Source organism: Nomascus leucogenys, chromosome X (assembly GCF_006542625.1).
Source record: "Nomascus leucogenys isolate Asia chromosome X, Asia_NLE_v1, whole genome shotgun sequence".
Taxonomy (NCBI): Eukaryota; Metazoa; Chordata; class Mammalia; order Primates; family Hylobatidae; genus Nomascus; species Nomascus leucogenys.
The window spans coordinates 49,886,222-49,900,049 of NC_044406.1; the positions used below are offsets into that span (position 1 = coordinate 49,886,222).

Genomic DNA, 13,828 nt, shown 5'->3' on the forward strand with positions numbered 1-13,828 from the left:
GGCTAGCCAGTTTTCCCAGCACCATTTATTAAATAGGGAATCCTTTCCCCATTGCTTGTTTTTGTCAGGTTTGTCAAAGATCAGATGGTTGTAGATGTGTGGCATTATTTCTGAGGTCTCTGTTCTGTTCCATTGGTCTATATATCTGTTTTGGTACAAGTATCATGCTGTTTTGGTTACTGTAGCCTTGTAGTATAGTTTGAAGTCAGGTAGTGTGATGCCTCCAGCTTTGTTCTTTTTGCTTAGGATTGTCTTGGCAATGCGGGCTCTTTTTTGGTTCCATATGAACTTTAAAGTAGTTTTTTCCAATTCTCTGAAGAAAGTCATTGGTAGCTTGATGGGGATGGCATTGAATCTGTAAATTACTTTGAGCAATATAGCCATTTTCACGATATTGATTCTTCCCATCCATGAGCATGGAATATTCTTCCATTTGTTTGTGTCTTCATTTGTTTCGTTGAGCAGTGGTTTATAGTTCTCCTTGAAGAGGTCCTTCACATCCCTTGTAAGTTGGATTCTTAGGTATTTTATTCTCTTTGTAGCAATTGTGAATGGGAGTTCACTCATGATTTAGCTCTCTATTTGTCTGTTAATGGTGTATAGGAATGCTTGTGATTTTTGCACATTGATTTTATATCCTGAGACTTTGCTGAAGTTGCTTATCAGCTTAAGGAGATTTTGGGCTGAGACGATGGGGTTTTCTAAATATACAGTCATGTCATCTGCAAACAGGGACAATTTGACTTCCTCATTTCCTAATCAAATACCTTTTATTTCTTTCTCTTGCCTGATTGCCCTGGCTAGAACTTCCAACACTGTGTTGAATAGGAGTGGTGAGAGAGGGCATCCTTGTCTTGTGCCAGTTTTCAAAGGGAATGCTTCCAGTTTTTGCCCATTCAGTATGATATTGGCTGTGAGTTTGTCATAAATAGCTCTTATTATTTTGAGATAAGTTCCATCAATACCTAGTTTATTGAGAGTTTTTAGCATGAAGGGCTGTTGAATTTTGTCAAAGGCCTTTTCTGCATCTATTGAGATAATCATGTGGTTTTTGTCGTTGGTTCTGTTTATGTGATGGATTACATTTATTGATTTGCATATGTTACCAGCCTTGCATCCCAGAGATGAAGCTGACTTGATCGTGGTGGATAAGCTTTTTGATGAGCTGCTGGATTCAGCTTGCCAGTATTTTATGGAGGATTTTCACATCGATGTTCATCAGGGATATTGGTCTAAAATTGTTTTTTTGTTGTTGTATCTCTGCCAGGCTTTGGTATCAGGATGATGTTGGCCTCATAAAATGAGTTAGAAAGGATTCCCTCTTTTCTATTGATTGGAATAGTTTCAGAAGGAATGGTACCAGCTCCTCTTTCTACCTCTGGTAGAATTCGGCTGTGAATCCGTCTGGTCCTGGACTTTTTTTGGTTGGTAGGCTATTAATTATTGCCTCAATTTCACGGCCTGTTACTGGTCTATTCAGAGATTCAACTTCTTCCTGGTTTAGTCTTGGGAGAATGTAGGTGTCCAGGAATTTATCCATTTTTTCCTAGATTTTCTAGTTTATTTGTGTAGAGGTGTTTATAGTATTCTCTGATGGTAGTTTGTATTTCTGTGGGATCGGTGGTGATATCCCCTTTATCATTTTTTATTGCATGTATTTGATTCTTCTCTCTTTTCTTCTTTATTAGTCTTGCTAGTGGTCTATCAATTTTGTTGGTCTTTTCAGAAAAACCAGCTCCTGGATTCATTGACATTTTGAAGGGTTTTTCGTATCTCTATCTCCTTCAGTTCTGCTCTGATCTTAGTTATTTCATGCCTTCTGCTAGCTTTTGAATTTGTTTGCTCTTGCTTCTCTAGTTCTTTTAATCGTGATGTTAGGGTGTCGATTTTAGATCTTTCTTGCTTTCTCTTGTGGGCATTTAGTGCTATAAATTTCCCTCTACACACTGCTTTAAATGTGTCCCAGAGATTCTGGTACGTTGTGTCTTTGGTCTCATTGGTTTCAAAGAACATCTTTATTTCTGCCTTCATTTCGTTATGTACCCAGTACTCATTCAGGAGCAGGTTGTTCAGTTTCCACGTAGTTGAGCGGTTTTGAGTGAGTTTCTTAATCCTGAGTTCTAATTTGATTGCTCTGTGGTCTGAGAGACAGTTTGTTGTGATTTCTGTTCTTTTACATTTGCTGAGGAGTGCTTTACTTCCAATTATGTGGTCAATTTTAGAATAAATGCAATGTGGTGCTGAGAAGAATGTATATTCTGTTGATTTCGGGTAGAGGGTTCTGTAGATGTCTGTTAGGTCCGCTTGTTGCAGAGCTGAGTTCAGGTCCTGGATGTCCTTGTTAACCTTTTGTCTCATTGATCTGTCTAATATTGACAGCAGGGAACATCATTATTTCTTTAACTTCTCTTTGTTATATTACTGCACTGGCTAGGACCTGCAGTCTTTCAAGGAGTGGTATAGTAGACATCCTGACATCCTGTTCTATTCTTGTTTTTAAAAGGAATCTAAAATTAGCCAGGCATGGTGGCACTCACCTGTAGTCCCAGCTGCTCAGGAAGCTGAGGTGGGAGGATTGCTTGAGCCCAGGAGTTCGAGGCTGTAGTGAGCTATGATCACGCCACTTTACTCACCTGGGTGTCGGAGAGAGACCTTGTCTCTAGAAAAAAATGTTTTTTTAAAAAGGAACCTTTCCAATATTTCTTCATTAAGAATAATGTAGATTTTTAGTACATACCTTTTATTAGGGCTAAAGAAGTTCCTTTATATTCTTAGTTGCTGAGCATTTTAATTGTGAATGGGTTTTGAATTTAATCAAATGCTCTTTCAGAATCTGCTGAGATGATCATTTGTTTTTTTCCTTTTATCTGTTAATGTGGTGAATGTCTTTTAAAGATTTCCTAATGATAAACTACCCTTGCATTTCTCAGATAAACTCACCTTAGTCATTACATATTATCTTTTTTATGTACTGCCCGACTGTCTGCTAATGTTTTGTTTATAAGATCTCAGTATTTGCATTTATGAGTGAGACTGGCCCGTAGTTAATTTTCCTCTCTTGTATTTCTCTGATTTTAGTTTCAAAGTTTTATCTACCTCATACAATGACTTGGAGAGTATTCCCTCTTCAGTTCTCTGAGAGACTTTATATAATATTGGAATGATTTGTATCTTGAAAGTTTGGCAGGACTTGCCTATGAAAGTATCAGAGCCTGGTGTTTTGGTTTTTAGTTTTAAGAAAGTTTTTTGTTTTTTAACAACTGCTTCAATTTCTTTAACATTAAAAGGCCATCCAGGCTTTCTATTTCTTGAGTGAGTTTTGGTAAATTACATTTTCTTAAAAAAATATAAGTTGTAAAATATTGCAGGGAGGTTCTTCATAGTATTCTCTCACCTTTTTATTCTCTGCCATCTTTGTCATTATGCCCCTGTTCATTTCTAATGTTGTTTATTTGTGCCTACTCTTTTTTTCTTGATCAACCTTGCCAGAGGTTTGTTCAGAAACCCACTCTGGGTTTGGTTCATTCTCTTCATTATATGTTTATTTTCTGTTTCATTGTTTTATGACCTAATTTTTATTATCTCCTTTTTTTTTTTTAACTTTCTATTGGTTTTGGCTAACCTTATAAATTTGACACATAGTTCATTTATTTCCAGTCTTTTTTTTTTTTTTTTTTTTTTTTTTTGAGACAGAGTCTCGCTCCATCAGCCAGGCTGGAATGCAGTAGCATAATCATAGCTCACTGCAACCTCAAACTCCTGGGCTCAAGTAATCCTCCTGTCTCAGACTCCTGAGTTAGGACTACAGGCAGCCACACTCAGCTAATTTTTTTAATACTTTGTAGAGATAGAATCTTGCTTTATTGCCCAGATTGGCCTCAAACTCCTGGCCTCTAGTGATCTTCTCGCCTCACTCAGCCTCCGAAAACACTGAAGTTATAGACATGAGCCACCACGCCCAGCCTTTTTTTCTTTTCTTTTTTTTTTTTTTTTTTGAGATGGAGTCTCGCTCTGTTGCCCAGGCTAGAGTGTAATGGTGCAACCTCTGCTTCTGGGTTCAAGCGATTCTCCTGCCTCAGCCTCCCAAGTAGCTGGGATTACAGGTGCCCACCAGCACGCATGGCTAATTTTTATATTTTAGTAGAGACAGGGTTTCACCATATTGGCCAGGCTGGTCTCGAACTCCTGACCTCGTGAGCCGCCCACCTCAGCCTCCCAAAGTGCTGGGATTACAAGTGGGAGCCACCATGCCTGGCCCAGCCTTCTTTTCTAATATGTGCATTTAAGACTAAACTCTCCTCTAAGTACTGTCTTAATGTATCCCACCAGTTTTGATATGAAGCATTTTTATAACTCAGTTCTAAGTATTTTTACATTTCTATTATGATATTTTTAATTGACCTATGTTATTTATAATTGTCTGTTACTTTTCACACTTACAGGATTTTCTGTATATCTTTTTGTAATTTACTTCTAACTTAATTACATTGTGGTCAGAGAATGTAGTCTGTATGACACCATTTCTTTGAGGTTTGTTGAGACTTGCTTTATGGCATAGCACTTTAATCATTTTTATAAATGGCCCACTTGTACTTAAGATGAATGTTTATTCTTTAATTGTTGCATGCAGAGTTATCTTTTTGTAATGAAGCCAGGTCAGTATGTCAATTTCTGCACAATTTATAAATAAGGAAGCAACATTGTAAATAAACTCTAAGCATTGGTTCTTGGTCATTTCTTTCTAGCTGAAGTATTACAAGATGCTGAAATGCCAACCAAAAGATTAAATTATGTTTAACAGAACTTGCTGTTATGTAGATATTATCATGTCACAACTCTTGGAAAATTGACAACCTTCATATCATATCTGGTAGATAACGATAGCAGCAAACACTGACATGGTGCTTGGTATGCACCAAGAACAGTTCTAAGCCTTCTGCATTTATTAAATTTGTTTAGTTCTTAAAACAATCCTATGAGATGGGTACTATTTTCATCTCCATTTTACAAATGTGAAAACTGAGATGTGGAGAGTTTCAGTAATTTACCCAAGATCTTAAAGCTAGTAAGCAAGGCAGCTGGAATTTGAACCCAGGCAGTCTGGATCCAGAAGCCATACTTTTAAACCACTGTACATACCACCTCTCTCAGAAAAATAGATTTCTGCAGCCATCCATCAAAACTGTGCCTTCCACAACTAGATATATCTGTTTTGATGAGGTTACTACATGAGTTAAATAATTCTGCTGCAACCAAACTTGTACCTGTCTCTGAAATATTGGCCCTCAATATTCAACTTAGTTTTTAAAAATTACATTGATGCCTCTGGATTTTGTTACTATGAAAGCATATATCAATTCATGTTTATAATGTTATATAATTTCTTAGGTACACTTCATGTTGGTGATGAAATTCGAGAAATCAATGGCATCAGTGTGGCTAACCAAACAGTGGAACAACTGCAAAAAATGCTTGTAAGTAAATGAAAGTTTTTCCTTCCCTAAAATTGACTTTTACTTTGTTAGCTTGTTTTTAAATATACAAATGAGGAGTATTCTTCTGTAATCAGAGAGTTTCTGGTACCATATTTATGTGGACTTGAACTTATATAACATTCATAAAACTGACAACTAGAAAAATGTTGAAATACAGTAGAATTTACAAACATTTTGCCTGCCTTAGCAGTGTGGGCTTTAACACTCTCCTTTTATCCTTTATCTCCTGTTTCTTACTAAGCAGATGTTTAAAGAAAACCTTTTCAGTGTTTGTACATGTGAACTAGTTTCTCACTGACCTCAACTCTCCTGACATCAGCAGTGTCAGAAACCTCTTTCCTGTTGAGCTGAGTCATAGCCAGCTGTCGTGGATTTCTCTACAGCATAGAAGGGAGGAAAGCCACGGTAGACCAGGCCATTTTTGACCATACATATCCAAAATCTGTATTCAAATTAGGCTTTGGATTTTTAAAAAAAGGCAAAATGACAGCCTTTGCCTATGTTCATTGTCATAGCAAGCAGACAGAGGTGTTTGGGGCCTCTGATCCCTTTTGCCACTGCAGTGTAGTAGCCCCCAGGTTATGAATACCTATTAAGTATGAAATAAGCTTCACAGACTCACCAAAAATTTTTTTTTCTTTTTTTTGACACGGAGTTTTGCTCTTGTTGTCCAGGCTGGAGTGCAATGGCGTGATCTCAGCTCACCCCAACCTCTGCCCTCCAAGTTCAAGGGATTCTCCTGCCTCAGCCTCCCAAGTAGCTGGGATTACAGACATGCGCCACCACACCCTGCTAATTTTGCATTTTTAATAGAGTCGGGGTTTCTCCATATTGGCCAGGCTGGTCTCGATCTCACGACCTCAGGTGATCCACTGGCCTCGGCCTCCCAAAGTACTGGGATTACAGGTGTGAGCCACCACTCCTGGCCCAAAATTTTTTTTAAAAAGAAGCCAAAATTAATAAGCAAAAGTGGCTGGGTGCAGTGGCTCATGCCTGTAATCCCAGCACTTTGGGAGGCCAAGGTGGGTGAATCACCTGAAGTCGGGAGTTTGAGACCAGCCTGGCCAACATGGTGAAACCCCGTCTCTACTAAAAGTACAAACATTAGCAAGGCATGGTGGCGCGTGCCTATAATCCCAGCTACCCAGGAGGCTGAGGCAGGAGAATCACCGGAACCTGGGAGGCAGAGGTTGCAGTGAGCCGAGATGGTGCCACTGCACTCCAGCCTGGATGACAGAGCAAGACTCTGTCTCAAAAAAAATAAATAAATAAAAATTTTTTTAAGTAAAAAGCATATTCTATGGGGTACACCATTATAATGTGGCATACTCAATATAATTTTTATGTAATTACCTAGTCTATTGTCTAATTCAATGTATATTCACTTTTGAAAGGCATGTCACTTAGAAAGTTTTGTATTCACATCTATAAAATGGTGACCATTGAAGATCTGTGAGACCATTGCTGTATGAGCAAAAGGCAATCGGCTGCTGGGCTTTTCCCAGGAACTTCCTCTACTGTTAACTCGAGCAGTCCCTGCTTCATGACTAGGTTTCATTTTCCAGCTATGTGCTCTCAGATGGCTTGTGCTAATTGCCCGCACATGTTTTGAGTGGCTTCTTACATGGTTTTGTGAACATTTGTTTGTAAGAAAACTTTTCTTTCTTTCCACCCCCCTCCAGAGGGAAATGCGGGGGAGTATTACCTTCAAGATTGTGCCAAGTTACCGCACTCAGTCTTCATCCTGTGAGGTAATGACTCTAACAAACCACCCCTATCTGCTCTGAGTTCTTAACTAACTGTCTGCTGATGGCTGTATGTTTTTGCTTTCTGGGAAATTGTTTCTGCCTGTGCTGTTAGATCACTGCACACCAATTTTACAACAAAGATAACGGAACAGAGTAGGTCCCATCCACCTACTCAGCCCTGCTTCCATGTGGATCTCCTCAGCACTTGAACTTTTTGAAGGCTGAAATCTGAGCAAAATGTAGAGAAGTTACAAATGATGACATAAGGCTTAATAAGGAAAAAACGGAGTGTCTGAGGGAAAAAAACTAAAGGCCATAATTGCAATAATATTTCCAGGAAGTTCATTCACTTCCCTTGTTAAGAAATCACATAGATAGTTCTTCTTTCCAAGAATCTGAGAAGTGATCTATTTCTGTTGAGATACAGTTGTTCATACAATTGTGACAGGTCTCTAGATGGAAGTTAAGTTTGCAATGAATTGATAACTGACTTCACTAGAGGGAAGTAGGCTTTTGCAACCTTTTGTAAAATTGTTTAAATTTAGAATGGTATGTTATCTGTAAACAAGTAAGTTTTCTAGAGTAATACAGCCCCAAAGTTTCTTTCTTAAAATAGGCTTATCCTGTAGAAATTATAGTTCTTCCAACCTATATTATTCAGTTTTGTGTTGGTTGTTAAATGAGATTCAAAAATCTATTCTTTTTATATTGGAAATATAAACGGGCATAAATGATATCATCCTTTGGTCATTGCACGTTCAGCTCGAGTGTTATTTATTGAAGCTTGTTCTTTCATGTGCATCTTCCGAGAATGTGTGCATCAATATGAAGTACACATTTCCTAAAGTTAATTTTTAAGACTGACAGGTAACTTATTGGATTTGTACTTAGGAGAACCTGAGAGAGAATTGTAATACTTCGAGTCTCTAGTGATGGTGTAAATTTCATAAGAAAAATCAGAGGCTTCATATTTTTTAAAAGCCTATTGAAGATACATATTAAAATGTATAGTTTTGTCAAGTATATTTTTGGTGAGTCATGGCAATTGAGGTGTCCATTATAACGGGTCTTGAGCTCCTCTTGGTGGCTTCTTATGGAACTTCAATTAATAGTATATTTCAAAAGAAAATGCAGAATTGCTTCTGTTCCAGGATTCAGAGTATTGAAATTTGTTACCTAGAACACAGACTTTGCTGGGAAACAAAGAATGTCACACTTAACATTTTATGTAAATAATTTTAATATTCTAGAATTACAGATGTCCTTTTTTTTTTTTTGAGACGGAGTCTTTCTCTGTCCCCCAGGCTGGAGTGCAGTGGCGCGATCTCGGCTCACTGCAAGCTCCGCCTTCCGGGTTCACGCCATTCTCCTGCCTCAGCCTCCCAAGTAGCTGGGACTACAGGCGCCCGCCAACACGCCTGGCTAATTTTTTGTATTTTTAGTAGAGGCGGGGTTTCACCGTGTTAGCCAGGATGGTCTCGATCTCCTGACCTCGTGATCCGCCCGCCTCGGCCTCCCAAAGTGCTGGGATTACAGGCTTGAGCCACCGCGCCCGGCCTTACAGATGTCCTTATATCATTTCTCATCTGTTGAAGAAATTTAGTAAATACAATTGACTTTTGTCTTTTTGGCTAACTAACCAGAAGGTACTGTTAGTTATTAATATAACATAAGTTTCTCTTTTGTTTTTTAAGTGGTCGAACTAGTTTGGGGTGGAACCAGTATCATAGATGTAAATTCTATGTTCTTGAGTAAGAAGAATCCCTCTTACCTTCTTTGCCTTTGAATAGTAGAAAAAATAATGATACTTCTCTCCTAGCTCCACCTCCAGCCTTTTTGGCCCTCCTGTTCCCTGACAGAATTCAACCTTGTGGTTGGACTCTTCCCAGCTAGGGCAATACTTAAAAAAAAAAAAAAAAAAAAAAAAAAAAAAGAAGGTTCTCTGGCCACCTGCATCTGCATTCCCCCAGGTCCTTGGTTAAAGAGTAGACCCCTGCCCCTCACCCTGACTCTACTGACTTGAGTCTCTGCGGGTGGCACCTGGAGATCAGTCTTGCTCACTAACATATGAGAATGCTCTTCTAAGGGATCTCATTACCTTTAAGGCTGACAGGTTCTAGAAATGCTCTTAAGTCATCTAGGGAAAAAAAGTGTCTTTTAAAAAGACATGCACATTTCTAAGGCTTAAAAGAACTCTACAGAAGCAAAAATTAAAAAGTACTTATTTCCTTCGTCTCCTTGTTCTTATCGTTAAAGTTGATTCGGACACTAAGGGAATGGAGCCTGGAAAATATTTTGAGTGTATAGAATAGTAGAGAGAAAGCAAGAGATGGAGGAGCCCGGATATAGGAAGAGTGGCTGTGGCTCCTAGAATCTTTGCTGGAAGTGTAATATTGTTATAGGCTTGAGATTATTGTTTTAATCAATCTGCTAAAATGGTCTTAAAAAAAGAGTTCTTCTCTGATGTATATCTCTTTTCCCCTTACTAGTAATAATATTTATTCTATAATAGAAAGATTCTGAGGTGATTATAACACGTGAAATCTTAGGTTTGTTTCTCTTCAGATTGGATCAGTTAGTAACTCTTGACACTGAGGTACTAAAAATTATTAAATACTTTTCAAACCTAATCTTTAATAAAAATTAGGCAGTTGAGATCTTCAGCACAGTAATTTATAGTAATATTTGTCATCTTATACTTGATAGGGTTTTAATATCAAGTCACTCTTCTGGGTCTCATTAAAAGAAAGAAAAGGTATAGAATGTTAGAGATAGGAAAGAATTGATTAATGAATGACACAGTCATCACTTAAAATATGTGAGCCTTCGAACTGCAAAATTTTTTTCATACTTCCGTGAAATCATGCAAGCAAGTCAGTATGGCACCTATACAGCTCAAACCTCAAAGGAAATGGTTGTCAGACTGTGGTTGTTACTGTTGATGTAAATATCTCTGTGTTTCTGTGCTGGTGTTCTGTGTTAATGAACCTTGTGTCTTATTTCAGAGAGATTCCCCTTCCACTTCCAGACAGTCCCCAGCTAATGGTCATAGCAGCACTAACAATTCTGTTTCGGTAAGAACTTTAGCTCCACACAGCAAAGTGTGACAATTTTGTTGGTGCTCACCTGCCATGAGTGTTCTAGTTACATGTGTTCAGTGGAAATAGTGTCTTCTGCTGATATACAAGGCTACTACAGCTACAATGCACTTTACTCCTGGAAAATCTTTTTCAACATTTCCTTCTCATTAAAAATCCCCTTCAATAGTTAAATTTGAAGAAATGTAGTTCAAGACTGCTTTGGTCATCTAAAAATATTTCTATGCCACCCCACTTGTATGTATGACTTTGCTCAAACCTATGCAAAGGATGTAAACGGAAATTTGTTTAAACTTCTAATTATTTTTTAATTTGAAAAAGATAAATATAAGAATTTTGCAGAGTAGGCATTTGGGTATTCTTGGGCTTTGTAGTTTTCTATTCTGAGTGATATCAGCAACATGTTTTAGTTTCCGCTATCTAAGTTTACGAATTGGTGTGCCCTCTGTTATTGTGGTACGTGCACATATTTTTGTGAATTATAAGCCTTGCCTGGATATGAAAAGCAAAAAGAACTGGCTTCAAACTGCACTTAAGCCACGCTGTTATCACATCTTTAACACAAAGTACTTTATATTTGACTTGAACTTGGAGTTTTAAATTTTTTCAGAACTATCCATTTTGGAATATAGAAGGAATTGTTTTTAACTTATTTAAGCAAATGGAAGCACTTAACAGGTGCAGGCTGGCAATATTTTGGTCGCTAATACTGCTGTTTATGACCCAGTTAAAATTATTGAGAGTTCTAATAATGTAGCAGTATTCTTCTATCCTGACTTTTAATTTGCCCTTTGAGAATATATCAACTTTTTTATCAGGTAAAATTGTAAATAATTTAGAAATTATCTCAAATGGAATGATATTCTAAGTATATCAGTAAGAGAAATTATGAAAGAAAATTGTCTGTGACTTTATTTTCAACTTTAAAATAGGCTACCAAAGGAATTCATTCATAATAGTTAACATTTAATACTTTTAAGATGATGAAAAGCCATATAGCCATTGAATTTTTCAAAATCTAAATGGTTGCAGTGACTAAGTTGAAAAGGGCAACAACTCCTTTTATTTATTTTTTTTTAATAGGCTGTTTCACTTGTAGTGGCTTTTGTGTTGAAGATGCTGAGTTGTTTCTTAAGAACACATTTTCTCTCTGCTTAAACTTACCTGCTTTCTTCAGCTTGCTGCTAAATGGCCTGGGTTTGATTTTTTGATAACTCAACATTTCTGATAAATGGAATAATGTATATTATCTCTTTACAACTTAAATCTAGCTTTTTTTTTAACCATATTGTAACAGAACACACAAATTACTTTGTACTCTTGAAAAATAAATGAAAATTTTTCTCCTGGGTTGGCTTTATTCTACAGGACTTGCCATCAACTACCCAACCAAAAGGACGACAGGTGAATAGATATCCTCTATAGAAACTTCTCTAAACTGAGCTGCTAATAGCCAATCCTTTATTAACCCTTTCCATCCCATAATGTTTGCATTTTGGACCATAACATTTGAGCATTGGGAGCTTGTACCATTTCATTTTAACACATTACACATGACTAATTCTCTATAAAGAATTTTTCCTCACATCTTTGTAGCTGTAATGGTTATTGTAATTTCAACCTGATAATTTTATATTAATGGTTAAGAATTCAGCCTTTGGGGGTGCCTATGGGCCTGCCTCTGGCATGCAAAAGAATTTTAAAGGTTATAAAATTCTTAGAATTCTAAGACTAACTAAAAAGTTATTCTTAAAATGCTGATGAACAGTTTTAAGCAAAAATTTTCTGAAGTTGAAAGCTTCTTCTTAAATTTGTATTTGCATGTGTATTTCTAAAAGCCATTTGCAATGAAAAATAAGAAAAGAATATAAATTATCTTGGCTTTACATCCTGATATACCTGTGTTAGTTCAAACGTGAAAAGTTAAGTGCTGCCCAACACTGGCAAGTAACTTTCAAATTGCCAGCACTTTAGAGGTATAGATTTTAAATGCAAATGCAGAGACTTGTTAATTTTATAGGCTGGATTGCTGAAAATAAACAGAAAAAATCACACAGTGGTTCCAAAGTCTTCAGGTTGGTTTTACAGTGACTTAAACGTTAATATTCAATTTTAATTTCAAGAGATAGAATTTTTATGGGATTTTTATCTTGAAATATGGTATTAAAAATAATCAGATTTAGTGTTAAGATATGTATAAATTAGTACCTGATAGAATTCACCCATAATTTTGTCTTAAGACTGTATAATTGATGGAACATTGGATATGAATTACCTTATCTTAAAGCATTTAAAAAATAAAATAATTCATAAAATGCTGCCATATAATAAACCCTTGAATGCTAATCTATTTCTTAAGTAAACTCACATATCATAAAACTCAGAGCCTTGAACTATGCATGTCTTGAAGCTCTGTGCTGATTTCAAGTGTTACATTGGGGGAAGCTAGGGTTCAAATTCATTTTTATTCTCTCAGAAGAGTAAAATACAAACCTAAAACCTAAATTAGAAAAAAATAAAGCTTTTTTTTAACTTTTAAAAAATTGTTTGCACACTTAACTTTATCAGCAGTGTATAGACACACTGCCAGTTGTCATATAAGCATTCTACAGCAAGATACCAACCCAGAGTTCTTGCTAATTTTATATCGTGTGCTGCTTTAGGGTTAAAACCTATCCTGACTGCTAGTATTTATGGCTTAAAGGCTGCCACACAGTCATGACAACTTATCCATAATGCCAGCATCACCAATGCAGGTTTAAAAAAGAGCAAGCACACTTTTCTAAAATTAGAGGCCTATTCTGTTATAGTAAAAGCATAAATTAAGTCTTTATTTTTATTAAACAAGTATTTCAAGTGTTCCTTCCAAATAAAAACAGCAAAGTTTTGAAGCTATACACATCGAAGATTACTAGTACATTGTTTCTAGCGGTAGAAGTTTTTTGTGTCGTATTTCCATGCATCGTTTTTGCTTTCACCATCTGATGTCCTGTTTGTATTGTACGTGTTGGTGTGTGGTTATGACATTAGAGCTAACTTCTCTTTCACATCACTATGGCATCCTTTCTTACAAACTCCTGTTTTATAGATCTATGTAAGAGCACAATTTGAATATGATCCAGCCAAGGATGACCTCATCCCCTGTAAAGAAGCTGGCATTCGATTCAGAGTTGGTGACATCATCCAGATTATTAGTAAGGATGATCATAATTGGTGGCAGGGTAAACTGGAAAACTCCAAAAACGGAACTGCAGGTCTCATTCCTTCTCCTGAACTTCAGGAATGGTATGTTGTTATGCATGTTTTGCTTTGCTTGGTTATAAAAACAAAGCCCTGACCATCCATTTTCCAATTTTATATTATTTTACAGTGTAAAACCTGTTTGATATATTCCTTCCTTTATGAGACAAACAAAATTTAAATTAGTCATCCAAGAATTCTATATCTTCAGTATCTAGTGAGATCCTAGTTACAGAGTCAGGGCTTC

General features: G+C 36.7%; 1 protein-coding gene across 11 annotated transcripts in view; it reads left to right on the forward strand.

Moving 5' to 3' along the window:
- The window catches only part of CASK (calcium/calmodulin dependent serine protein kinase), a 429,188-nt gene that overhangs the window by 376,565 nt on the left and 38,795 nt on the right, over positions 1-13,828 (forward strand). For 7 of the 11 annotated variants that reach the window (XM_030806416.1, XM_030806425.1, XM_030806420.1 and 4 more), the window contains 5 exons: positions 5,389-5,474; positions 7,178-7,246; positions 10,249-10,317; positions 11,710-11,745; positions 13,430-13,626. In XM_030806416.1, the coding sequence (XP_030662276.1) occupies positions 5,389-5,474; positions 7,178-7,246; positions 10,249-10,317; positions 11,710-11,745; positions 13,430-13,626 (457 nt within the window). The remainder of the gene's footprint in view (positions 1-5,388; positions 5,475-7,177; positions 7,247-10,248; positions 10,318-11,709; positions 11,746-13,429; positions 13,627-13,828) is intronic. The other 4 variants (XM_030806419.1, XM_030806422.1, XM_030806423.1 and 1 more) reach the window with 1 other exon arrangement.